This window comes from Monodelphis domestica, chromosome 3, assembly GCF_027887165.1.
Source record: "Monodelphis domestica isolate mMonDom1 chromosome 3, mMonDom1.pri, whole genome shotgun sequence".
Lineage (NCBI taxonomy): Eukaryota > Metazoa > Chordata > Mammalia > Didelphimorphia > Didelphidae > Monodelphis > Monodelphis domestica.
In genome coordinates, this window is record NC_077229.1 from 316584509 (window position 1) to 316611047 (window position 26539).

The 26539-nt window shown below is 39.6% G+C and overlaps 2 protein-coding genes across 2 annotated transcripts in view; both read left to right on the forward strand.

Annotated features, from left to right (window-relative positions):
* The first annotated feature begins 3720 nt into the window (after positions 1 to 3720).
* RRS1 (ribosome biogenesis regulator 1 homolog) lies at positions 3721 to 5343 on the forward strand. The gene has a single exon (XM_001379042.4). It carries the CDS (start codon positions 3850 to 3852, stop codon positions 4939 to 4941), a length of 1092 nt encoding a protein of 363 aa, XP_001379079.1. The 5' UTR covers positions 3721 to 3849; the 3' UTR covers positions 4942 to 5343.
* A 5419-nt stretch (positions 5344 to 10762) lies between these two features.
* Positions 10763 to 26539, forward strand: part of ADHFE1 (alcohol dehydrogenase iron containing 1) — a 33969-nt gene continuing 18192 nt past the window's right edge. Inside the window, exons 1-7 of the mRNA XM_016431503.2 lie at positions 10763 to 10980; positions 15636 to 15673; positions 21398 to 21444; positions 23486 to 23539; positions 23726 to 23880; positions 24739 to 24935; positions 26141 to 26218. Coding sequence (XP_016286989.2) covers positions 10922 to 10980; positions 15636 to 15673; positions 21398 to 21444; positions 23486 to 23539; positions 23726 to 23880; positions 24739 to 24935; positions 26141 to 26218 — 628 coding nt within the window. The 5' untranslated portion in view covers positions 10763 to 10921. The remainder of the gene's footprint in view (positions 10981 to 15635; positions 15674 to 21397; positions 21445 to 23485; positions 23540 to 23725; positions 23881 to 24738; positions 24936 to 26140; positions 26219 to 26539) is intronic.

Here is a 26539-nt window from a genome sequence, read left to right on the forward strand (position 1 = left end):
AGAGGTAAAAGATAGACAAAAAACAGAAAACCAGGAAAAAGCTAGAAGGAATTATAGAAAAGGACACACTGTTATCACCCCCAAACCATTCTGCTATCTCTAAGTCCCTTGACCATACTGTTTCAGGAGCTACTCAGTAGATCATTAGAAGCACAAGCTGCTTTGGAGATCCCATGTAAATTTCAGATGTTGCATAAGTGTTTTTTCCCTAAGAGAAAAGGTCACATGACTCCAGACTTCTTTAAGACACAAAGATCTTAGAAGTCAAAAGAGGAATGATAGAAAGCATTCCTGAAGAAGCAATAATGCATTAAGGAGGAAGAATAAGGATATGGAACTCAAAGAGAGATTTTTTTTTCCCAGACCCCAAAGTCATAGTCTTGACTTCTCTAATGATGCTTCCTTCACTCCATCCTTTCCCCAACCAATTTTAAAAGACAAAAACAAAATTAATATTCCTTTCTCCTTATCCCTAAATCCCCCTATAACACTGTTAGGGACATGATTCTCCTATGCAAATCTGAAACTACCATTTCCTGATCCCTGATGAGAATCTGTCCCTACTACCAGCCTACCCAATATCTGACATCAGGGAAATATGTTTAAAACTGCAAAAGTAAGTTTTTCTTCTTTAAAGTACACTTTTATAATGTTTTCCAATATTGGCCTTGAATTCAATCATCTTGAAATGTCAGCAACCAAAATTTAAGATGGATGTTACTATTGTGAGAACTATTTATGTAAGAAATGTTAAGGATTGGAAAACACAACTCTATTAATTTGGAAATTACAGAATATTAATTCTATCCAGATTCTGAAAAGTGAAGAGTAAGTAAATTGTAAATAAGAGAAGGTAATTAGGGGAAATGTTTGTGAATTATATAATATACCTTAATTGTTTATTAGGCAGTCCAGATCTTGTTCTGTAAGCTAGTAACTGGGGCTAGAAGATCTGAGAGTGGCATGTTCATAGGATGACAGATTTAGCGCTAAAAGGGATGTCAGGGAATTGCCACTTAGTTCAATCCTTTCACTTTATAAAAGCTAACTTTTAACTATCCTAAGACTTGTGGACCATACTGTACATGCTGATATCATTAATATGTGCAGAATAAATGTTTGTTATCTACACGAAGATAGGTAGCTCATTGGATATATAGTACTGAATGTGGAGTCAGGATGATATAAATTCAAATCCATCCTCACACTAGCATTGTGACATTGGACAAATCACTTGACCTTTGCCTCAGTTTCCTCATCTGTAAATAGAATAATACATACCTCTAAAGGTAGTTGTGATGACAAAAATTAGGTTATATTTGTAAAGATACACACACACACACAAACTTCACTGTTATTCTCTGAAAAGAGACTATCCTAACATCACAAAGATGGTGTAACTTCAAGTAATAAGTCTCAAAGATGAGGTATGTTATCATAATAATATTATAATACTGTAACTCCAAAAGCCCAGGACAAATTTTTCTATAGCTAATGTGCCTTTTTTATATCTATCTACATCTTAAACCCTTACCTTCTATTTTAGTATCAATTCCAAGACAGAAGATCAGCAATGGCTAGGAAATCAGTTAAGTAACCTGCCCCAGGTCACACAGTTAAGCATCTGAGACCAGGTTTGAACCCAAGTCCTCCCAACTCCAGACCTGGCACTCTACCTACTGAGCTACCTAGCTACTTTATGGCTTATATTAACATATTTTTCTCTATTTATAAATATCTGTAATCATTAATCATGCAACCACATAAATCCACCAAAAAGTATTTATTGGGTTTCTCTTAAGTATCTCTATATTTAGTGTTGTAGAAGAAAAGCAAAGTGTATAAGTTAATGTTCCTGCCACTGCCTAGGTCACTGCAATAGACTTCTCTTGATCTTCACTACTTCTGCTCTCTCCTCCTTCCAAGACTCTTTCATACTACAACTAATTTTTTATGCATAGAAGGGGCCATGTCATCCATCTGTCCCAAACCCTTTAATAACCTCTTATTTTCAACTGAATAAATATCTATCTTCTCATTTAGGCATTCAATTCCCTTAAAATTTATATAGTTATCCTTTAATAATGCAACCTTTTTATACTCTAATCGCCAGATAAACTATATTTCTTACTGTCCTTTAAGGATGGGATGGTGAACCTTCTAGCACCTGAATTTCTTAGAAGCCTTGCATTTTCTCACATTCCTTTATCTTATCTCATTTTTTATAACCAGAATTCCTCTTTCCCCTATCCACCCTCAAAAGCCCAATTCAAATGTGAACTCCACTGCCACCATTTTGAAACTTTGCCTCATTTCTCCAGTAAGCCTAGATCGCCTCAGAACTCACAAAGTATTTTGTTTATGCCTCTTTAACACAATAATGACATATTTTATATTATAGTTATTCTTTGAACATACCCCCCACCATAAACTAAATGCCTCCCCAGGGGTGTGCCATTGTCTTGAATTTTTTACATTTAAAAATCTTTCCCTTTTCTAGTATCCAACAGTGCTTTGCACACAAACAGTATTTAATGTTTGTTGATTAAATTATTCATCTTTATTGATTCCTTCAGCAAATTCTGATGTCTTTGGTTGCAATGTGAGATAAAGAGTTGGAGGCAAAAAAAACCCTATATCCCCAAAAAGATAGTATTCTAACCAGAAGTCAAAGTCTCAGAAGAATCAGAGAAACAAGGGTGGCTGTATTCCAGTCTTAGAAATCCCATCCCTAGCTATCTGATCTCGCCAAACCCAGCTGTGCTTCAATTTGTACATCTATGTAAAGGGACAGTGGGAGGCGGGGGGGGGGGGGGGGGGGGGGGTATAGAAGGGAGATACCTCAATGACCTACTTCACCATTTCCATTAAAGCATTATACAATTGAGTTCTGTAATTTCAAAGGCACCTAGGAGGCACAGTGGACTGAGAGCTGAGCCTGGAATCAGGAAGATCTGAATTCACATTCTACCAGAAACTCGTTGTGTAATTCTGGGCAAGTCATTTAACCTCTCTCGGCCTCAATTTCCTTAACTGTAAAATTGGAATTGTACACCTTCTTTCCTCAAGACTGTTGTAAGGATCAAACGAGATAATATTTGTAGAGCTTAGCACAGTGCCTGGTACATAGTAGGCACTTAATAAATGCTTGCTTCCATCTCCAAATCGTTTTTGCACACATCGGGTTCTTTCCACGTAAAAAGTCTGGCAATTTTTTTTTCTTTTTTTATATTTTTAAATGCCGGAGCAGCTAGGTGGCTCAGCGAATTGAGAGTCAGTCTAGAGGTGGAGACTTCCTAGGTGAATGATCTCGGGCAAGTCACTTAAGACCCATTACCTAGCCTTTACCGTTCTTCTGCCTTGAAACTAATACATAGTGTTGATTCTAAGACGGAAGGCAGAGTTACTTTTTTTTTTTGTACTGCAACTTTTTCATCCCGCTAATTTGCGAGCTCTGTTTTGTGGTGCCGAAAACCTTACATCTAAAAACTGAAGATTTGAGTCTTAATTCAAGCGCTGCAACGGACCAGCTTTTATTAACAGGGGGAACCGGCCCGCGTGGCATCCTGGGATCAGTACTTCTAACTGGGCCGCTGGGACTTGTAGTCAATTTATAACAATTTATAACTCCCACACCAAACCTCAGAGTTGGTCTCCGAGTGGCTCGTCCAATCAGTTCTGCAATGCTGCCCCCTGCCGGTCGTGTCCCTAAGCGTCGATGCCCAGAATTCCTGTGACACCGGAAGGAAAACCTTTCGATTTCCTGAAGAGCGTATGCGGAGCTTCACGTGGTCCAAGCTGTTGCTTAGCGGTGCTGATTTCGTCACTGATCCGACCCGGCGGTGAGCTATGGCGGCTAGCAGCGCGGAAGAGGTGCTGGCCCAGGCCGAGCGGGCAGAGGCTGAGAAGCTGCGGCTCATCACGGTTCACAAGGACCTAGAGCTCGAATTCGACCTAGGGAACTTGCTGGCCATTGACCCGAATCCTCCGACAGGCCTGCGGCAGCAGAGCGGGCGGGGGCTGGAGGAGCGGCTTCAGGGACTGGCCCGCGACAACACGCAGCTACTGATCAATCACCTGTGGCAGCTGCCCACGGAGCGCGTGGAGGAGGCCGTGGTGGCCAAGCTGCCCGAACCTAGCCTGCGCTTGCCCCGCGAGAAGCCATTGCCCAAGCCGCGACCGCTCACCCGCTGGCAGCAGTTCGCGCAGTTGAAGGGCATCCGGCCCCGAAAGAAGACCAGCCTGGTGTGGGACGAGGCGAGCAAGCAGTGGCGGCGGCGCTGGGGCTACCAACGGGCCCGCGACGACACGAAGGACTGGCTAATCGAGGTACCCGGCGGCGCCGATCCCAATGAGGACCAGTTTGCCAAGAGGCTTCAGGCCAAGAAAGAGCGCGTGGCCAAGAATGAGCTGAATCGGCTTCGCAATATCGCCCGGGCACACAAGGTACATCTCCCCAGCCAGGGAGGGATGCACCCCACGGGCCACCAGAGCCGAGAAGAGCTGGGCAGAGCAATGCAGGTGGCCAAGGTCTCCACCGCCTCCGTAGGGCGCTTCCAGGAGAGGCTGCCCAAGGAGAAGCCGCCCCGGGGCCCTGGCAAGAAGCGCCAGTTCCAGCCCAACATCGGAGACTTTGCTGCTGAGAAGAAGGGACAGCTGGAGCTGATCAGGGTCATGAACAGCAAAAAGCCCCAAATGGATGTGACTCGGGCAACCAACAAGCAGATGAGGGAGGAGGACAGGGAAGAGGCTGCCAAGAAGAGGAAGATGGCCAAGGGGAGCAACAGAAAGGGCCATGGGGACAAGCGAAAAGGGCGGCCTCTCGGCCCAGGGGGGAAAAGGAAAGGGGGACCCCCAGGCCCAGGAAGTAAGCGAAAAGGGGGGTTGGCAGGCCTCGGTGGCAAAAAAGGACAGCGCCAGGGAGGAAAAAGAAGAAAGTGATGAATTTTCCTTTCTAATGTGTGTTGTCACTGAGTGCCTTCTTGTGTTCAGGAATCTAAGGATATACAGATATTAAAACCTGACCCTTTTGCCCTCATGAAATTTGTTATATGGTTAAGCACCCAGTTTTGTGGCCTAAAATTTAATTGCCTCAGAATTCAAAGAGATGAATAGAAGACAAAGTAATCAAGGAATATTTGTGAAGGAGCTGGAACTTAAACTGGACTTGAAATGGTTTTCTGGACTTTGAAACTTAAATTGCCTATGACTTTTGGGGGAGGAAGATTGTTGAGGAAGGAATATATTTCAGGTTCTTAGTAAAAGTTAAACATTCCAATTTCAGACCTTAGTTTAAAAGTAACCAATTATAAAGATGAATAAATGTTGAGTTCTTTTCCAAAATGTGTCTAACTGTTTGGGAGCTTATTTCTTTTAAAATATGACCAGCATTCTAGATTTGCCATTATAGAACAACAAACCTGTGGTGGATGACAACTGCTAGGTTAATATAGAAAGTAGTTTGTTATGGTTGTCTAAGGGGAAATACTTAAACCTGGAATAACTTATATTTTGAATCTACATGATTAGTTATACATTCAAAACACATAAGTGTTCAACTGCAAGCTCCCAGAAGAGACTTGTTAAAAGTCATTAATTAGATTACTCATCCAAATTGGTGGGATCTAAATAAATTATGAGTAAAAATAGCTAGTTGATAGGGGATTTTTCCCCGTCTCCCAAACTGCTTATTATATTATCTCAACCATTTTGGACTGCTTTAGCTATAGTAGAAAGTGCTAGAATGTCCTGCTTAATAACTTAGTATGGTATCCCTAAACAGTAGATACTTAAGCATCCCATATTTTGTTTGCTGAAAGGACTAGAACAAAATACAATAAATGATGCGTTTTCACTAACATTTATTAAACATACTTTTTGATAGTTACTGGGCTCTGCAAAAGTGAAGGGATTTTGTCAGGAACATACAGGCCTTCATGGAAACACAAAATGGAATATGGTGAGTTCATTGAAAAGATCAAGAAAATTACAGGAGCCATTTCAGAGATTAGGAGGTAATTCTTTGTGGTCCATAGACATTTTGGGTATATCATCTCACTAGTATTCTCAAAGTTTCCTACAAGTATGGTTCAAACCCATATATTCATATATTTTTTAACTATAATTCTCCCTGTTTTCCCATAAATCCTCCACTGAGGATCAGCTTGATGTGATAAAAAACCTTCCTATTCCTAATGTGTCAGAATCACTGATGTTCCCAGTGGGACTGTTGTCAAAAAAACTGACACAGCCTACATTTTCTAGCCATTTAGTCAACCTCTGATTACTATTTAAAATGGAAATTCAAACTGATCTGTAGTAAAAGTATATGAATATTAAAGGACTGCTAGGTGGTTCAGTGGATTGAGAGCCAGACCTGTAGACAGAAGGCCCAGGATTCAAATTCAACCTCAGACATGTCCTGATTTTGTAACTGGACAAGTCACTTAACCCTAATCGCCTACTTCTCACCCCTCTTCTGCTTTGGAATCTCTCCCTTGAAACTGATATAAAGTATCATTTTTTTTTAAACCCTTACTTTCTGTCTTGGAGTCAATATGGTGTTGGTTCCAAGGAGTGGTAAGGGCTAGGCAATGGGGGTTAAGGGGTTAAGTGACTTGCCATTGTGACCCAGGGTCACACAGCAAGGAAGTGTCTAAGGTCATATTTGAACCCAGGACCTCCTGTCTCTAGGCCTGGCTCTCAATCCACTGAGCTACCCAGCTGCCCCCTAAAGTATCAATTCTAAGAAATAAAAGGTGTGGGGTTTTTTTTAAGCATATGAATATTTTAAATGTCCCAAGTTGCTGAAAATAAATTTGTATGATCTCTGGCAATCACTGAATTGGACACATGGTACCATAAAAAGGTTGATTTTGGAATCATAAAAATTTATTCAGCTCCTTTAGGCAAGTCACTTAGTTCAGCTTTTTTCATATGGAAGGGCAAGGGATTAGAATTGAATTCAATAATCATTTATTGTGTGCCAGGCACTGTTAAGTATTGGGGATACAAAAAAGGCAAAAAGAGAACATGTAAATAAAAATACAAAGCAAGTTATAATACAGGATAAATGGAAAATAAAAGGTGGGGGAGCACTAGAATTAAGAGGGGTTAGATCTGGGTTCCTAGAAAGTAAGATTTTAGTTGGCTAATGGCTGAATGGAGTGGAGTGGGCAGACACTTGAGGCTGGCAGACCCACCAGCAGACTATTGTAATAGTCTTAGCATGAAACCTGCACTAGAATGATAACCTCTAAGGCTCTTTCCAGCTCAATGTAAAATATAGAAATAATTTTGGTTTGGTGGTTTGTTCTTTTGTGATAATGTTACGCTCAAAAGTACCACAGAATGATATAAATATAGACAGCATAGATGATATGACCCAGTAGATTGAGAGCTGACTTCAGAATCAAGAAGCCCTGAGTTCAGATTCTACTTCTGACAGGCTGACAATGTGACCTGGTTAAGGCACTTTTCAATATTCACAAGCCTCTAGGCAGCAGCAGAAGGAGATTCCTCAATGGGAGCTCTGAAGCACTTAAAATATAACTTAGATGTCTTTAGGGCCAATTCTCTCAGCTTATGGCTGAAGAAATGGACCCAGAGAATAAAGGATCCTTCCAAAGTCAAAAGTATTAGTGCTTAAATTTAAACTCTCAATCCAGGGCTATAGATTCAAATATGTTTTAACTGAATGTTCCTATCATCATCTTCATTCTGAGAAGTAAAATTGCCCTAATGGAAGGGACACTAGAGTAATAGTAAAGATGGGATTTTAACTTAAATACAATACACCACTAGACTATACTTTGCAGTGTACCAAGCCTTTCAATTTAAGTATAACATATTTTTATATTTTTTCTTTCCTTTTTTTTTAAACCCTTCTCTTACATGTCAGAATCAATACTGTGTATTGGTTCCAAGGCAGAGGAGTGATTAGGGCTAGGCAATGGGAGTTAAGTGATTTGCCCAAGCAAGATCACACAATTAGGAAGTATCTGAGTCCAAATTTGAACCCAGGACCTCCTGTCTCTGGACCTGGCTCTCAGTCCACTGAGCTACCCAGCTGCCCCCAATATGTTTTCTTAAGTAGCCCGGGAAAATTCAAATCCCTAGAATGACACTCTAAGTCAGCCAACATACCCAGCAATTGACATCTGACTCTTTTTAGTTTTTCCAGGGCTTAAGATATATTCTTCTTCCTAACCCTGAAAGTAATATGCTTAGCAAACTCATTATAGCCAAGTAATTGAGAAAGGGTGATTAAAAAGGATAAAGCAACCAAAAAAACTTGCAATACCTTTTTCAAAGGCTACATTTGTAGAAACTAAAAAGCAATGTGATTGACAAGACCTAGTTGTGACCACGGGCAAATCTTAGCCTTTCTTAAACCTATTTTCTCATCTGCAAAATAGGAATAATCCCTACAATACCATAACATTGGAGCAGAGGAGGAGCATATTAAATAGAATGCTAGGCTTGGAGTTGAGAGGAGGTGGGTTTAGACACTTAGCTATGTGACCCTGGGCAAGTTACTTCACTTCAATTGCCTAACCCTTGCCACTCTTCTGTTCTAGAATTGATACTAAGAAGGTAAGGACTTTTTAAAAATAAAACGCTTTAAGTTTGCTATGAGGATCAAGTATTAAACATTATAGAAATGTCAGCTATTAACTGAAAACCATCTGGTTTTTGTTACATTGAGGGAAGAAAATCTAACTTCATTGTTTACTCTCTCCACCAGCACAAATAAGTACTCTGTTGATGGGTTATCTTCATGACCCCCAAAATTTGCTATTTAGTGACCAGTTCAATTGATAAGATTCTCTACTTTTCGGTCTGCTAGTTCTTAGTAAACAGAAATAGTGGCTTTGGTTGAGCTAATGACACAAAGCTTTTCTAATACCATAATACCAACCAGAATTCACATTCACTGGGTATTGCCTTCTGGAAGCCAGGACAGCCATAAGATGAATAGATGTGGATGGATTTCTAATGCATCCAACTTGACATCACACATTAATATGACAGCAATAATTCAAGTTTTTGTAGCCCTTTAAGCTTTGTAAATCACTTTTCCTCAGACTATTTTCCTCTGCTTTACATAGTTTCAACCTCTGTCAACGTGTCAATAATACAATTTTGGAAGAAATGTTTGTTACAATTGAAATTTTAATTTTAAATGAAAAGAAGCAGAATGTTAGAATTAATTTTAAAATACTAAGAGCTTATTTTGTGGGACATACTTCTAACAAGGTCTGACCATGACATTCCCCTTCTCAAGAAGCTTTGTTGGCTTCCTATTGTCTTTAAAACAAGATATACATTCCTCTGGCTGGCATTTAGAATTCTTCATGATATGGCTCAAGTCACTTAACCCTATTGTTTCAATTTCCTCATCTGTAAAATGAGCTGGAGAAGAAAATGGCAAGACATCTCCGTATTTTTGCCAAGAAAACCCCAAAGGGAGTCATAAAGAGTTGGACACTGTTTAAAAATATGATATGGCTCCATCTTCTCTTTCTAGACTTCTCATCAAATATCCTTCCTCCCACCCTCAGCTTTCCAGTCAGATTAGCTCACCTGGTGTTCCCTGTACCTGGAGCATCACATCTACCACCTCCTTATCTTCCCCATCAGTGGACATTTTCTTCTGTCACTCACTTCTGCTTCCTAGAAGTCCCCTTCAAATCAGGCTCAGGGGCACTCAAAAGACCATTCCTCGTTCTCCTAGTTGTTGGGGGTATTCCCTTCTTCCCCGGGGAACCTTTTTTTTTTTTTTGCCTGCTCTCTGCCAGGCACTCTTGCTAAGATCTGGGCATATAAAAAACAAGCCAATCCGTCTGCGCTCCAGGAGCTGCCAGTCTAAGGGCAGAGACTATATACGAGTAACAACCTACAAACGCGGTGTCCTGGTGACCTGGAAATCTTTCCCGAGGGGAAGCACTCACTAAATAAGGGGAGGCTTCTCGTAGAGGAGGCTCTTTAGACTTCACCTGAAATTACTTTGGATTTTTCCGTATATATTTGTCCATGCTGTTTCCTCCAGGAAAATGGAAGCTTTATGAGGGCAGAGGCTTTTGATTTTGTATCCTGAGCCTAGCACACCCCTATACCTGGTGCTTGGATATAGAAAAGAGCTTCTTCCCTGCTTCTGCTTCGTTCTCCCCTCATTATTTTACAAAGGGAAAAACTGAGTTCCAGAAAAGTTTGATGGCTTACAATTATAGAACAGTATGACTGCAAAGGAAGGGTCTCAGAGATGGAACATCTTAACCAACTCTCTCATTGAAGAGGAAAAAACTGAAGTCCAGAAACTAGAGAGAGGGCTGAGGACCCAGGTCTGTTCCCTCCCTTCCCCCGGCAATCCCAACTACGAAGATTCCTCCACCCCTTCTTTTTTGAGCTCAAAAGATTTTGGAGAAATGGGGAGTTAGTTTACACAGATATGTTAGATGCTTCAATGCGTCTAACTGCATAGGTCTCGCCTCTTTGTCTGCCAGAGCTCTGGGCAGAGGAATTAAAGTTGTTCGTAACGTTGGACGCAGGAACCTTCCACCGGGAACTCGAAGTGGGATTCCAAAAAGGAGGCTGCGCAGGTGACTCGCAGCGGGAGAGAGGGAAAGGGAGGGGGGGAAGGGGGGGAGGTTCACCTCCAGGAAGGGGCTAGGCCAACCCACAAGCCCGGAGATCCGAGGCAAAGGGCTGAAAAGTAGGGGGTGGGATCCGGAGGGGAAGGGAACCGACTGGACATTAGCCTGGTCCTGGAGGAGGATGAGGGGTGGGTCAGTGGGAGCGGCCCAGGCTGGCTCCGCCCCGGAGCTGGAGGCTTCCCTCGGCAACACAGAGGAGGCTCTGTCTGTCTGTCTGACTGTCTGTCTGTCCCCTGCCTGCCGGCTGAGAGCTTTCCCGGGCAGCCATGGCAGCCGCGGGCAGGGACAGGGTCGCTCACTTGCTGAGGCAGCTGCAGCGCGCGGCGTGAGTGCATTAGCTCGTCTCGGGCCCAGCTTTGGGGCAGGCCCGGGGGATCCGGACCGAGTCTAGGGAGAGCCCTGGGAGGGGGCGGGGGAGGAATGGAATGGGCCACCAGCGGGGAACCCCTCCACTCAGAGACCCTGCCAGCCCCTGCCAGTCGGACAAGAGGAAACTGAGGTGGCTGGAGACTCCAATCCCCTTGTACCCTCCCAGCGAAGCCACCTCCTCCTCCAATTCCTTCTCCTCCTCCCGGTCCTCCTCTTCCAATTCCTCCCTTCTTCCTAATTATTCCTCCTCCTCCTGATCCTCCCCCTCATCCTTCTCTTCCTTTTCTCCAATCCCCTCTCCTCCTAATCCTCCTCCTCTTTCTCCAATTCCTCCTCCTGATTCTCTTCCAGTTCCTTTTCCTCCTCCCCTTCTCCTGGTCCTCCTCCTCCCTCCCTCCCCCCCTCAGGGGTCTTGGGCTCAGCCTGCCTCTACTAAAATCTGTCCCAGCTGTGCGAGCAATAAGGCTGAACTCTGATTTAGGGTTCGTTGTTCGAAGGGCGGGACTGTTATGTTTTCTTTGGGATTGGGGAGAGGGTAGTGTGAGGAAAGGAGGAACGAAGCTGGCTTCCTTCTCCGTATCCTCCTGGGAGTAGGACTCAGACCGTCTTTCTCTGAGACTGCCACGTTAATTGTTCCGTGGCTGTAAGTAACTTCGCCTTTCCGGACCTCTGTAGATTAACGGTGGGCTACATGATCTCTAAGGCACTTTCCCTTCCAGATTTAAAATTACACAGTCCTTACATCCCATAACTACTGTAGGCCTCGGTTTCTTCTTTTATAACGACAATAATGGATTAATAGATGGACAGAAAGATTACAGTAAGAGGAAAACTTCCAACAGGTGGCGTCAAACCCCAGGAGAAGGGGAGGAGGAGAGGGAACTGGAAGAGAATCAGGAGGAGGAATTGGAGAAAGAGGAGGAGGATTAGGAGAGGGGATTGGAGAAGAGAAAGAGAAGGATGAGGGGGAGGATCAGGAGGAGGAGGAATAATTAGGAAGAAGGGAGGAATTGGAAGAGGAGGACCAAACATCAGGGAGAAAAGTTGAACAGTTCAGTAGCTGGGATTGTCAAGTAATGGAGGGAAGGAAGAGAACTATCATTGTCATTTAAAAATGCAAATTTCCAATGGAGACCCAGACCTAAAGATCGGAGGTCCTGGATTCAAATTTAACCTCAGACACTTCCTAGCTGTATGACCCTGGACAAGTCTCTAGCCCTTATTACTCTTCTGCCTTGGAACCAATGTAAGATGGAAGGAAAGGGGTTTTGTTTGTTTGTTTTTAACGCAAAATTCCATTTCTTACTCCTGATAGATAGATATTTTCCATTACAGATCTGCTATCTGGTGTTGTTGTTTTTTTTATCACTGTCCACATTTCTCCCTTAAATTTTTTATTAATATGATGTCTTTTGGATACTGCAGCACTTTTGTACTTAACGAGAGACAGTATCACAATAAATATAAATGAATTTCAATCTGCATCTTTGGAGGGAATATGCAAATAGATAGCAGATCCATTTGTGTGTTTGAATATAATAGTAACAGCTCAATTTTTCTAGCACTTTAAGATTTTCAAAATAAAACAAAACACTTCCTGAGGGTCTTCTGTTATGCTACTTTTTTCAGTATAATCTGAACGTTCTCTCAAAAATGAATAGGAAAAAGATGACTCGCTGTGAAGTACATAGTGAAAGCAAACTAGATGAAGTGTAAGGTCCTTTCTGGTTAATATTCAATAGTTCTCAGATTGTTGTGTGATAGGGAGAGGGGAGAGATGTGTCAGAGATGTCATCTTAAAATACAAAATTCCATTTCTAATTCCTGATAGGTATGTGTTTTCCATTATAAATCTGATATCCGTGCCTTACCACTGCCCACATTTCTCCTTCATAGTTGTTGTTAGTACCCTGTCATTTAGATACTCCTATTGAGAGACAATATCACATAGTAGAGAACTGACCTCAAAGTCACAAAGCTGGGTTCAAATTCTGTCCTGATGCATAGTGGCTGGATTACTCTGGGCAATTCACTAAACTTCTCAATGTTCTAGGTAATTTTCTAAGAAGATTCCCTATGCCAGACATCTCAGATGTAGTCCCTATACTTATTGCTAATGCTTAGGATTTGAGAAATAAGTTGAGTGCTTTAACTACAGGTAAAATCTACTAAAAATCTGAAATGTAAGATATAGCCAAAGCTATGACTTCTCCAGTAACAATGTATGACTGTAGGAGTTGCACTAGAAGGAAAGCTGAATGCTGCAGAATCCACACTTTTGAACTATGGCACTGGATAAGACTTTTGAGAGTCCCTTGAACAACAAGGATATCCAATTCGTTAATACAAACACACATACATAATCCACAACACATAAACTCAGACTATTCGTTGAAAGTTCAAATTCTGAAGCAGAAGTTTAAATACTTTGGCCACATAATGAGAAGGCAGGACTCACTGGAAAAAGAAAAAAAAACCTGGTTGAAAGCAAAAGGAAAAAGAGGACAGCAGAGGGTGAGATGGAAAGATAGTGCCATGAGAGTAATGAACAGGGACTTGGACAGACTTCAGGAGATAGTAGAGGACAGAAGGGCTTGGCTTACTGTAGTCCATGGGGTTACAAGAGACAGACATTACTGAACTACTGAGAAACAACAGCATTCTATTAAGAAATAGAGAAATCATTTTATGCCATCCTATAAAAGGGAACATTCCCATTATCTGTTCATCCTTTGTTTCAACGTGAGAGAGAAAAGCAATGGAGGAATACAAATAGCAATAAAAAAGTACAAAAGTATTCAGCTGAGGCAAGGCCAATGACAGAAAAGCATAAAGGGAATTAAGATGGAAAGAAAATCTATTCATAGCAGCATGACTCAATGGAAAGAACATTGGCTTTAGTCAGAGGACCTCATTTCATATCCCATATCTCATGTGACCTTAAGCAAATCATCTAACTAGAGCCTCTGGGTATCTAATTCCACTTCCATAAAATGGCAGGATAGGGCCAGATGGCCCAATGAGGTACCTTCCCAAACTAGGATTATGATGGTTTCTAATGTTGTAACTAATGGGGAAATACATTCAGGCTTGAAAGTGATGATTTGGGATATTGTCCTCTTCTTTTCTCTAGTGGAAATTATTATGGGCACTCAAGTGGGTAATGCCCAAAAAAACAAGAAAAGAGGAAAATTATTGACTAGATGATCAACTTGTGAATAGTTGGAAGACATTAGGACTTTTTTAAACTTTTGTTTCTGAACAGTTCCACCATTGAACTGATATTTCACCATTCAAAACGCTAGATGGCGGTCTTGATTTATAATAAAAATACATTGCCATCCTCCCAACATTCATGATTCACGCCAATCTTACAATTCTTGTACCACTCAACACTATACTGAGAATTAGCCAAATACAAGTCATTGTGGTAGATTCTCTACTGATTGCCCAGAAGAATAAGAATCGGCCTTTTAGATCATAAAAAAAAAACTATATAAATCTTAAAATACTATAAAAGGTGAAATCTTGCTATTTAAAATGACAGAAAGAGAATTCAAAAAGCAGTCAAAGAAGTAGAAGATGAATCAGAATAGTATAGAATTATGGAAATTAAGAGAAAATAAAGTTTCCAGAGGAAGGAGGGGGAAATGCAAATGTGTTACTGTAGAAGACTAGAAAATGGAAAATGAGTAAAAGGTCACTCACTAGATGTGGTTAACTTAGTCATTTTCTGAGGGGCAGAAACAAGGCTACAGAACTTTCAGGAAATAAATGAGTGGTAAAGAAATGTAAGAAGAGGTAGTCCACCCTTTGCAGAAATTTGGAAGTCAAAGGAGGGAAACAAAATGGAGATAAGTAGTCAGGTTATTTTTTGTTTTTAATAAGGAAAGTCTGTACTAATTTAAAGGCATAAGAAGAGAGAGTCCATAAGAAACAAAGACTGAAAATGAAATAGAAGAGAAAGGAGAGAGAGGAGACATAGTGATAGAGGAGAGAGACAGACAGAGAGAGAGAGAGAGAGAGAGAGAGAGAGAGAGAGAGAGAGAGAGAGAGAGAGAATAAGATGGAGAGCAAGAATGGAGGAGTTAGCCTTGAAAAGGATAATAATATCATAAGAGATGGAGGGGACCTCAGAGATCATTTAGTCCAACCCCACCATTTTACAGATGAGAAAATTAAAGCTGTAAATGAATACATAAGTGGTGCCCAAAAATATACAAGTGGTCATCATCTAGGATGGGATTTGCACCGAAAGACCAGCCTTCTACCTTAGAAGAGATTGATAGTTATCAATTGGGTCAAAAGTATAGATTATACAAATGTTTTCTGGATACCTATTACATTTGGTACTGTGCCTCCAGGATAGTAGGTACTTGGTAAATATTTGTTAAATAAATATGAATGATGACATCCATCTGTAGCTATCCACAATAACACCTAGATATTTTTCATTCTTTATTGCCTAACAACCACTCATTATCCATCCTGCATTTCATAGAATTAGAGCACTGGAATATAATAGGACAATTACTGCCATGATCAAATATCTTAACTTCTGATTTTGCAGTTTTTTCTTAAGCAAATCTTTCTTCTTTTCTTTTTCCTTAGATGCCAGTGTCCAACTCACTCTCACACTTATTCCCAAGGTACTGTATTTTATTTTTTAAATAACTATAATTTGAATCTCTGCAAGCCATGTTTGCTTTAAATTAGGATCAAAAGCAAAGCAACAAAATAAACATAATTTTAAGAGGGATGCAGGGACTCTGTGAACATAAAAGGTTAAGTGACCTTTACCTACAAAATGAGTAAGAGTTGTACATTCCTTAATTATATTAGCATTATGCTAATGTAGTTGTAACTTGATGTATAATGTTGGCTAAGGATAGATAGTAAATATATACATTTACTATGTTTTACCCTTAAGTGGCATACATAAGACTGTGTACATTAGCGATCTGCCAGGTCTGAAAATGATGATCCAAATAGAATTTGAAGTTTGATCTGAATTCATCAAAGAGGGGCTTTATTGAAGATGAAATTTCTTGCTAAGGAAAAATCCAAGTGAAGTCAAAAAAAGAAGCTGAAATCAAACAAGGTTTCCCCAAGAAAAAGAGATTAGTATTTTTTATCAAATGATATTTTGTTGTGTGTGTGTATTTTCCAAAGAACCCTGCATTTCTCCAAAACTATGAAATAAAACAAGTCTCCAGTTCCCATAAAATCTAAAACTTTTACAAAGTCCATTGTCCTCACAATGTCCATTGTTCCACAGATCAGCAGGATACCCATTGTACCATCAGCATGTCTGTCGAATGTCATATTAATTAGTAGTACAAAAACTGATTTAGACCCTAGAAAGAAAGGTCAAACCCAAGCATCCTACTAGGGGTGGTAAGGAAGGCGCCTAACAGCATGACACCCACAGCCAAAAACAACAGGGAAGTTTGTGAAGGAGAACAAAGGGGACAACATAATAGTGCATTTCCATATTGGTCTAGTGGCTGGCACTTCAAGCTTAACCCCAAAGAAGTTGAAGCTTGTTATTACAGCTTGATTCATTGATTCAGAATCCACATTTTAGCTTCTCTGTTAGCCAGAGGGGTGACTCAATCATTAGGGCCCCCTCGAAAGCAGAAAAGTCTTTCCTTTTTCACAGTTATCTTCTAACGATTTGCAAGAAAGAATTAAAGAATCACTTGATGCCCACTTCAAAATATTGAATCAACTGCATAGGGAGGCATTAAGGATTCAGCTTCTTTTGCACCCTAATTTTTCTTTAGGGGAAAATGTAATAGAGACAGAGTGGTATTGTGGGTAGAAGACCAGTATTAGCATCAGGGACACCTAGATCTTGGGTTCAAATTCTGCCTCTGAAACATACAATTCTACACTTTATAATCATAAGCAAATCACATCCTGTTAGTGACTCACAATTTAAAAAATAAATTTTTTTAATGGTTACAAGAATCATGTTCTTTCCCTCCCCTCACCCAACCCCTCCCATAGACAACACCCAATTCCACTGGGTTTTACATGTGTCCTTGATCAAAACCTATCTCTATATTGTTATGTTTGCACTAGGGTGATCATTTAGGACTCTGACAATTTTTTAAGCCCTAAATTTTAGACAAGTTATGCATCAACTGAGTCTTCCTACTGGAGAAATTACAAATCTAGAATCTACCAAAAAAATGGGGGGGGAAGCTAAAATAATTTTTTAAATTGATTCAGTAAGGTATTCTCTCAGTCATTTTGTTTATACAAGCTATGGAAGAGTAACCAATATTGTTCTATAAATCCATGTCCTTTAAAACTGTAGAGCAGTTTGACTGATTGTATAAACAGAGTAGCAGCTATTTATTTAAATACTTCAAAGCACAATGATTTCCTCAATATGGCACACCTTTCACTGATGTAGATTGCAACACTTCCAGAATTTAGTAGATGGCCTTCCAAGAGATGCCATGGCTAAAGAAATTTCATTATGCCACCAACTTGGTAATGAAACTCTTCCAATTTAGATAGGATGACCCTCAGATTATAGACATGCAATCTATCACCAGGCCCCCATTAGTATTTTTTCTAACTTGATAACTCTCACCAGAGCTCACGCTTTAGTGGTATAGCCTTTGGTCACCTTTGCCACTCCCTAAGATGAGACATTGCAGTAAAACTTTAGTGGAAGGCATATTATATTAGAAACTATTAAAATCTAGTGTTCTTGCCAAGTTTCTGAGACTAGAATTTGCCAAGTGGGTACCAGTCTGCCTTGGTAGAAGAAGTTCCTCATCCAGAGCTCCCAATGAAATCCACATATCCAGTCGTCAGTATCACCATCATCATCACTGGCACCATCATCAATTCATTGTAGGACCAGACCTATAGTTGCATTGGGGCAAGAAATTTTTCATGAAGCATATTGGTACCTGCTAAGTAAATTATAGTCTTAGTCATTACTAAGATATATCTAAGATATAGCTCTCTCTTTGTCTCTCTACTTATATATTATATATATATGTATATATATAACTTATGAATTGGGATCTTGTTTATAATTCTGTTGTGAAGCATAATCATTTGTTACTTTAAGGAAGATTCCATACTTTCTTGAGAATTATCATTCTGTGCTATGGAAATATAGATTTATCTCCAAAAAAGAAATCTTAATGTTTTATAATTGATATATAACTTAACATTATCTGATGAGAGATAATATAATAACACTACAGTGATCATAGTTAAAACAGGCTATTGTGGGGAATAATAGAATTGTAACTAAGACTAATTAATTAATTAATGGAGACTCACTGTTAAAGAGATTTTTAAAAAATATTTATGTTTCAGTTAATAAGCATTTATTTTCTTTCCCTTCCATCTTGTCCCTCCCCCATTGAAAAAGAAAAAACAAAAACAAAAAACTCTTGAAACAAATTTAGATAGTCAATCAAAACATATTCCCACAAAGGCCATACCCCAAATTTTTCAGGTTTCATTCTCCATCTTGAATCCCTCCATTCCCATCAAGAGATGGATAGCATCCTTCATCATTAATCTTCTGGAATCAAAGTGGTCAATGAATTGATCAGAGTTCTTAATCTTTCAAAATTTCTTGACTTTACAATGTTGTGGTTATTGTATACATTTTTGTCCTGATTCTGCTCAATTTCCTCTATATCAATTCATAAAATCTTCTTACTGAGGTTTTTCTAAAAACCATCTCTTTCAACATGTATTAAAGCACAATACATTTAAAAATAATATTTTGTTCAGCCATTCCTTAATTCGTAGGCATCCCACACACACACACTTATTTTCCAGTTCTTTGCCACTACAAAAAGAACTGAAATGGATATTTTTTCTGGTTTTTTTTTTCTTTGAGGATATAGGCCTAGAAACAATATGACCAAGTCAAAAGGCATACACAGTTGAGTAGCTATTAGGTCATAGTTCCAAATTGCTTTTCAGAATGGCTGTTCCAATTCATATTGCCATTACCCATTTATAGGTTTGTTTTGGAGGATTTGCCCCTCCTCCAACATCTGTCTTTTTTCCTTTTGTCAACTCTACCACTCTAATAAATGTTAAATGGAGCCTCAGAGTTGCTTTATTTGCTTTTCTCCTTATTATTAATGATTTGAAGCATTTTTCCCACATGACTTTATAGCTTGAATTTCTTCCTTTGAAAACTACCTGTACATATCCTTGGACCATTTATGAATTGGGCAATAGCTCTTAAACTTAAAATTTCCTTTTTTTAATTCAAAATTATTTTCCCAATTACATGTAATAACAATTTTCAACATACATTTTCCTAAATTATAAGATACAAATTGTCTCCCTCCTTTCCTCCCCCCCCCTTGGAGATGGTAAGCAGTTTGATCTGGATTATATATATAAATTCAAACAGAAAAGCTGGCACAGTAGATAGAGCAGTCAGGGAGAAATAAGTTCAAATCCTGCCTCTAACACTAGTCATATGATTCTGAGAAAGTCACTTAACCTCTGCCACAATTTCCTCATTTGCAAAATGGGGATAATTATAGTACCTACATGCCAGGGTTTTTAGGAAGATAAAATGAGATCATATTTGTGAAGTGCTTTGCAAACCTTAAAACACCATATAAATCATAACTACTATTGTATTTTATTTTAATTAATTTTAATAAAAAATAAATAATTATTTTAATTTCAATTAAAATTATTTTAATTGTCATTATTATTAATAATGAATTAAATCCTTGTCAGAAAAACTCAGTACAAAAATGTTTTTCCCCAGTTACCCACTTCCCTTCTAATATTAGCTATATCGGTCTTGTTTGTGCCAAGACTTTCAAATTTTATATAATTAGTTTTGTTCATTTTATTTTGGATGACCCTCTATCTCTATTTGGTCATAGACTCTTCCCTTATCAATAGATCCAACAGATATTTTCTGCCTTTCTCCTCTAAATTATTTAAGATATTACTCGTTATGTCTAAGTCCTATAATGTTACTCTTGACATCTAAGTCATTCAGAGCTTCTCTTGGCATAATTTGAGATGTTGGCCAAAACCTAATTTCTGCCAAACTGCTGTCCAGTTTTCCTAGAATTTTTTTTTAATCTAATAGTGAGTCCTCACCTCCATAACTAAGAGTTAGCCCTACATTTTCTAAGACTAGGCTGGAGCTGTAAAATTTATATAAGGTGCTTGTTTATCCATTATTTATTGTTCAGTCATGTCTGACTCTTTATGACCCCATTTGGGGTTTTCTTGCCAAAGATCCTGGAGTGGTTTGCCATTTCCTTCTCTGGCTCATTTTACAAGTGAGAAAACTGAGGCAAACAGGGTTGAATGACTTGCCCAGGGTTCCATAGCTACTAAGTGTCTGAGGCCAGATTCAAACTCATGAAGGTGTGTCTTTGTGACTCCAGCCCTGGCACTCTGTCCACTGTGCCACCCAGCTGCCCCTTTAATCCTTACTTAAACTAGACCTATCTAATCATTTCATCTAGGTTCTATGGACATTAGACACATTTTAAATTATTAATTAAATTAAGTGATGAATGAAATAAATAAATTAAATTAATTAATTAATTAAATAAATGAATGAATGAATAGATAAATAAATAAATAAATAAATGAAATAAAAAAATAAATAAAATAACTATTTAATTTTTGTGAATAATGTATTCCCCGAAGAAAAGATTTTAAATCATTCTGTTCATTTTTCAAAATAAGCATCTGTGATGAGTCTTCTTGGATATAGCTTCTTTCCTCCCACCCACAACCTGGGGCGACTTTCTGTAAAAGAAGGCCAGGGCCCGGATGTCTCCAGCTCTTGCTCATCTAAGAGCTTACAAAGCCCCAGCCGCAGGCGTCTGAGTCTTTCAGACTAGGGGGATGCCAAAGAGCACCCAAATCCCCAAACCCTGAAGGCCCACATACTGACCAGTGCCTTTCTGCATGGACAGGGCCTTGGGTCTCCTCCAAAGAAGGAAGCCAAATGTTGCTGTGTTCTTGTTTTGTGTCCCTGCTCTAATAGGCCAAAGGAAACCTCTTTTTTAAAATCTTGGATGACTTACACGTGCCTCCTTTCTTCCCCAAAATGAACTTGAACTACCAGAATGTTGGCATTAACACGGTGCCCCCAGCAATATAAATTCAGGGCTATAGGCCAAACTTAAATAAATCAATTTTAAATTTAATTAGAATTGCATCAGTGAAACCTGACACATTTTCTTTACAGGAATAAAAAGGGGGGGGGGGTGAGCACAAAGGCAAATTTAAATGTTCACTGTTTGGAAACAAGTCAATTTTGATTAATGATATTTTGTTTTTTGAGGCCTACTTTGATAATGATTTTCATCATTCAACTTCTCTTCCAGCTCCTGGACTTCCTGCTTCTGAGAAAACAACAGATTATGCATTTGAGGTAGAAAACAATTTAATCTTTCTTGAGGAATGATGGGAGAAAATAATACTTGACATATTTTTTTAAACTAATTTTAACTAATTTTAAAATTCAGGCCTTTGTAAAGTCATCTTTGTGACATAAATAGCAAATCCTCTACAACTTATTAGGCATTATTTATTAGTGCTTATAGCAAAAAAAAAAATTATTAACACTCTTTTGCCAACCTGGTAAAAAACCTTTGCTCATTTGAGCCTCTTCAAACTTAGCTAAGTTTATCTCCACACCATAGATACGCAAGGCCAGCACTGGACCAAGATCACTTCTATAACAATAAAAATAATGAATATTTAAGTGGAACCTACATTGTGCCAAATACCTTACAATTATTACCTCATTAGATCTTCACCACAACCCTAGAAGGAAGGTGCTATGATTATCCCTATTATACAGATGAGAAAACTGAGGTAGACTGACTTGCCAAGAATCACACAGCTAGTTTCTGAGGTCAAATTTGAACTTGGGACTTACCAGTTCTGGGAACTCTATCCACTGTGCCACCAATCCAGGCAATGATTTTCTACATATACATTTATGTAGAGAAATTACATATAATATATATCAATGTATAATTAATATTAATATAATTAATATAATAATTAATATGGACACTCTATCCACTGTACCACCAATCCAGGCAATTATTTTCTACATATACATTTATGTAGAGAAATTACATATAATATATATCAACATATAATTAATATTAATATAATTAATATAATAATTAATATGGATACTCTATCCACTGTGCCACCAATCCAGGCACTTATTTTCTACATATACCTTTATGTAGAGAAATTATATATAATATCAACATATAAGTAATATAATAATATAACAAAATAATTAATATCATACTAAATATTAATATAGTGTGATATGCTATATTAAAATATCATAATTGTAAATTATAGTTCAATAAATATGATGAATAAAATAATGATTAATAACTAATAAATTAATATAATATATAATCACCAATTTTTTTTTTATACCCTTACCTTCCGTCTTGGAGTCAATACTGTGTATTGGCTCCAAGGCAGAAGAGTGGTAAGGGCTAGGCAATGGGGGTCAAGTGACTTGTCCAGGATCATACAGCTAGGAAGAGTCTGAGGCCAGATTAGAACTTAAGACCCCCCCCTCCCCCCCCCACCCCCGTCTCTAGGCCTGGCTCTCAATCCACTGAGCTACCCAGCTGCCCCCAATCACCAAATATTTTTAAAGCTAATAATTAAATCAATATAAACTATATAATTGTAGGAACCCTATTTAATACAAAGTAAATTTGGGGTATAATGTTGGCATAACTATCTCTTGTGAGGCAGCAGGTGGTGCAAGGATAGAGTGTGAGACCTAGAGTCAGGAGGTGTACACAAGTGTAAAAGAATGCTCTTGTTATTACCCTCAAGGAGCTCACATTCTCTTAGGGAAAAATAATCTGTACACACAGAGGTAAAACAGAAGATTGAGTAGGTGGAGGGGAAGGAAGGGGGAAGAGTGGGAAGGATCACAGGCTTCTTGGAAAAGATAGACCCAAACTTAAAAAGCTTAAATGAAGGGTCAGCTAGGTGGCTTAGAGGATAGAGAGCCAGGCCTAGAAATGGGGGAGGGGGGGGAGGGGAGGAGGCTGGGGTTCAAATCTGGCCTTAGAAACTTCCTAACTATGGGCAAGTCACTTAACCCCCCATTCCTTACCCTCTTACCCCTTATTGGTCTTCTTCTGCCTCCGAACCAATACACAATATTGATTCTAAGATATAAGGTAAGGATTAAAAAAAAAATTAGAATCCATTTTGTATATTGGTTCTCAGGCAGAAGGTAAGGGTCTTTTTTTTATAGTCCATTTTATTAGTAATATTGTGGAATATAATGGAAGAGAGGAGAGCGGTTGTGAATTTTATGTTAAAGATCTTTATCATTAAGTCTTTATCATCATCATGAACTTCAAGAGAAACTTTACTTGTGTATCATATTGTTATAACTGTACTTTTTCTTGCAGATGGCAGTTTCAAATATTAGATACGGGGCAGGAGTCACAAAAGAAGTAGGCATGGTAAATATTTAAGAGTCTACAGTCTTTTAAAAGAATCCACTAAAAATAATAATAAATGGTGGTAATTGAGTAGTAGAACAAGTGGCATTCTAGAAATTGTATGGTTCAAAGTTATTTGTCAAGAAAGCTGTGGTTCTAACAAATTCAGCTGTCATTCCAAAATTATTTTTTTTGTGTGTGTTATAGGACCTTCAAAATATGGGTGCTAAAAATGTTTGTTTGATGACAGATAAGAACCTTTCCCAGCTGCCTCCAGTGCAAGTAGTCATGAATTCCTTAACAAAGAATCGTATAAACTTTAAAGTTTATGATAATGTCAGGGTGGAACCTACTGATTCAAGGTATTCTGAAAGGGGGGATGAAATATGGGGAGGGTTTTGGGCTGCTTCAAATGATGGCAGATACACATCTTTATTACTAAATATTTGTATGGGCCCTTATGTTAGTGTTCCCCATCCTCTTATTTGTTGTTTAATTGTTTTCAGTCCTGTCCCATTTGGGGTTTTCTTGGCAGAGATACTGAAGTGGTTTGTCATTTCCTTCTCCAACATGGTTTACAGATGAGGAAACTAAGGCAAATAGTCTTAAGTGACTTGTCTGTAGTCATAGAGCTAGTAAATGTCTGAGGCTGGATTTGAACTCAGATCTTCCTGACTCCAGGCCCAGTGCTTTGTCCACTGTGCCTCCTACCCACCCCACTCTCTTATGACAGTGTATTTCTTTTCAATCCTTATCTTCTGTCTTAGAATCACTACAGTACAAATTCTGTACATTATCTATATTTTCTCTGTGTGTGTTCCTAGGATCACAGGTTTAGAGCCAGAAGGGAGGACAAGGACCACTTAGTTCCACCCTTCTGGTTTACCAATGAGGAAGGGCACGGACAAGTTATATAACTTGCCCAGGGACCCACAACTAGGAAATGTCCAAAGTGGGATTTGAACTCAGATCTTCCCCATGCCCACCCCAGTGTTCCGTCCATTACACCACGTTGCTGCTCCGTGGTTCTTCCACGACGTTGCATGTCTGCTCTTCAAGCTCAGAGGCTCTTTCTTCTTGGTCATTGTCTCCTCAGCACCCAGCACAGAGCCCCAAACAGGACAGGCGATGAACCAACACTTGTCGCTGAATGAGTTATTTAATAATAGGAACACCTGTTTCGGCTGAAAGATGACGAGATTCTTTTTTCCTCCTCCAAGCTTCATGGAAGCTATTGAATTTGCCAAAAGAGGGGCATTCGATGCCTATGTTGCCGTGGGCGGTGGATCTACCATAGACACTTGTAAAGCGGCCAACCTGTATGCATCCAGCCCGGAGGCGGATTTCTTAGATTATGTCAATGCTCCCCTTGGAAAAGGACAACCCGTCACGGTACCCCTGAAGCCTCTGATTGCAGGTAAAACACACTTTTTCTTAACTCCTCCCCTTCCATTGGGGACTCTCGCGGAATCTTGCCAACAGCTTGAGAACGTCAACTTCATAGAGGACAGACAATTCGTGAAGACGAAAACTTGTTTCCATGTCAGATTTTGGTCGCTTGGTGATGAAAACAAGTGGATGTCATGAGATATTAGAGGCCAACGTTTAGGATCTTTATTATTCCACCAATGATGAAAATTGTGGGCGGAAAAACCCCTGGATTTAACTCTTGAAAATAATAACCATATGGGAAGAGTAATCCATTTACCTAATGCCCTGACCGTCTGCCAAATGATTTTCTGCGAATATTGTGTGCTTATTGGCCGTCAGTCTCCCTTTGTCTTGCTGGCCACTGAGGTGTGGAAGGGCACTGCTCATTGTTTTCTCTGGTGTTGGGCTAACCCTCTGGCCCATATGATCCACCATTCAGCTGCCCTCACGCTTTGTCCCTTCCAGTGACATGTGGGGAGCATCGGCTTACATCTGCTCTGTTCCCTACTGTTTCTTCATGGACACGCAAATACGAATGACAATGGCTTTTGTCCCGGCACATCATACTCCGGCATCTTTATTCCCCTCCTTCCTACTTTTATGGGCAGCTTATCAATATGGTGGTGTTCTTTAGCTGGAGAGTTAAAAACCTCCACCCCCAGCCCCCTGCCTATTGTGAGGGAGCTTTGTGATGGGATGTGCCCGAGGATTCAGCTGATGACAAATGAAGTGTTTTGACATGAATTAGGTATCAGCGGGAAGGAGGATAATTGATGTCTGGCAAATGGCACCCCCTGGTGCAAACTGTGTCAGCCTCACACAGAGGGGTGATTAGCAGAGTTTAAAACCTTGACAGGATGTCCAGAACCGTGAAGCGTAGCAAAAGCAGAACATTGCCGTGCTTGTTGCCAAAGGAGATGCCTTTCAGAGAGCCCAAATTTGAGTTTTCTTACAAGGGATGCTGAGCAGCTTGAGAGTGAGCGCACAGCTGTGGCTGTTGGGGCACTGGTGTTAAAGAGCTTCCCATGATGCATCCCACTAATACCGACTTTGTTAACATGGATGAAGGAATGAGGTCAGGAAAGCTGACCTGCGGCCCTGTCATTTGGTCCCTCGTTTTCTAAGGCTGGATTAAAATTTCCATAAGCCCTGGTTTAGATGCACCCTGATATCGATATTCTCTTCTTCTAGTCCCCACTACAGCTGGAACTGGCAGTGAGACTACAGGAGTTGCCATTTTTGACTATGAGCGCTTAAAAGTAAAAACAGGTAGGACATTATTTTGGGTAAGCTGTCAAAAAGTCTTGAGTTCATCGTTTCTCTTGCTTTCCAAACTTTCTTTTAAAAAAAAGAACCTTGGGTTCTGATCAAGGACACATGTAAAACCCAATGGAATTGCCCATTGGGGGAGGGGAAGGAGGGAAAGAATATGATTCTTGTATCCAAGGAATAATGTTCTAATTTGACTAAATAAAGTAAAAAAAAAAAAGAACCTGGGGGGGGGGGGGCAGCTGGGTAGCTCAGTGGATTGAGAGCCAGGCCTAGAGAAGGGAGGTCCTAGGTTCAAATCTGGCCTCAGACACTTCCCAG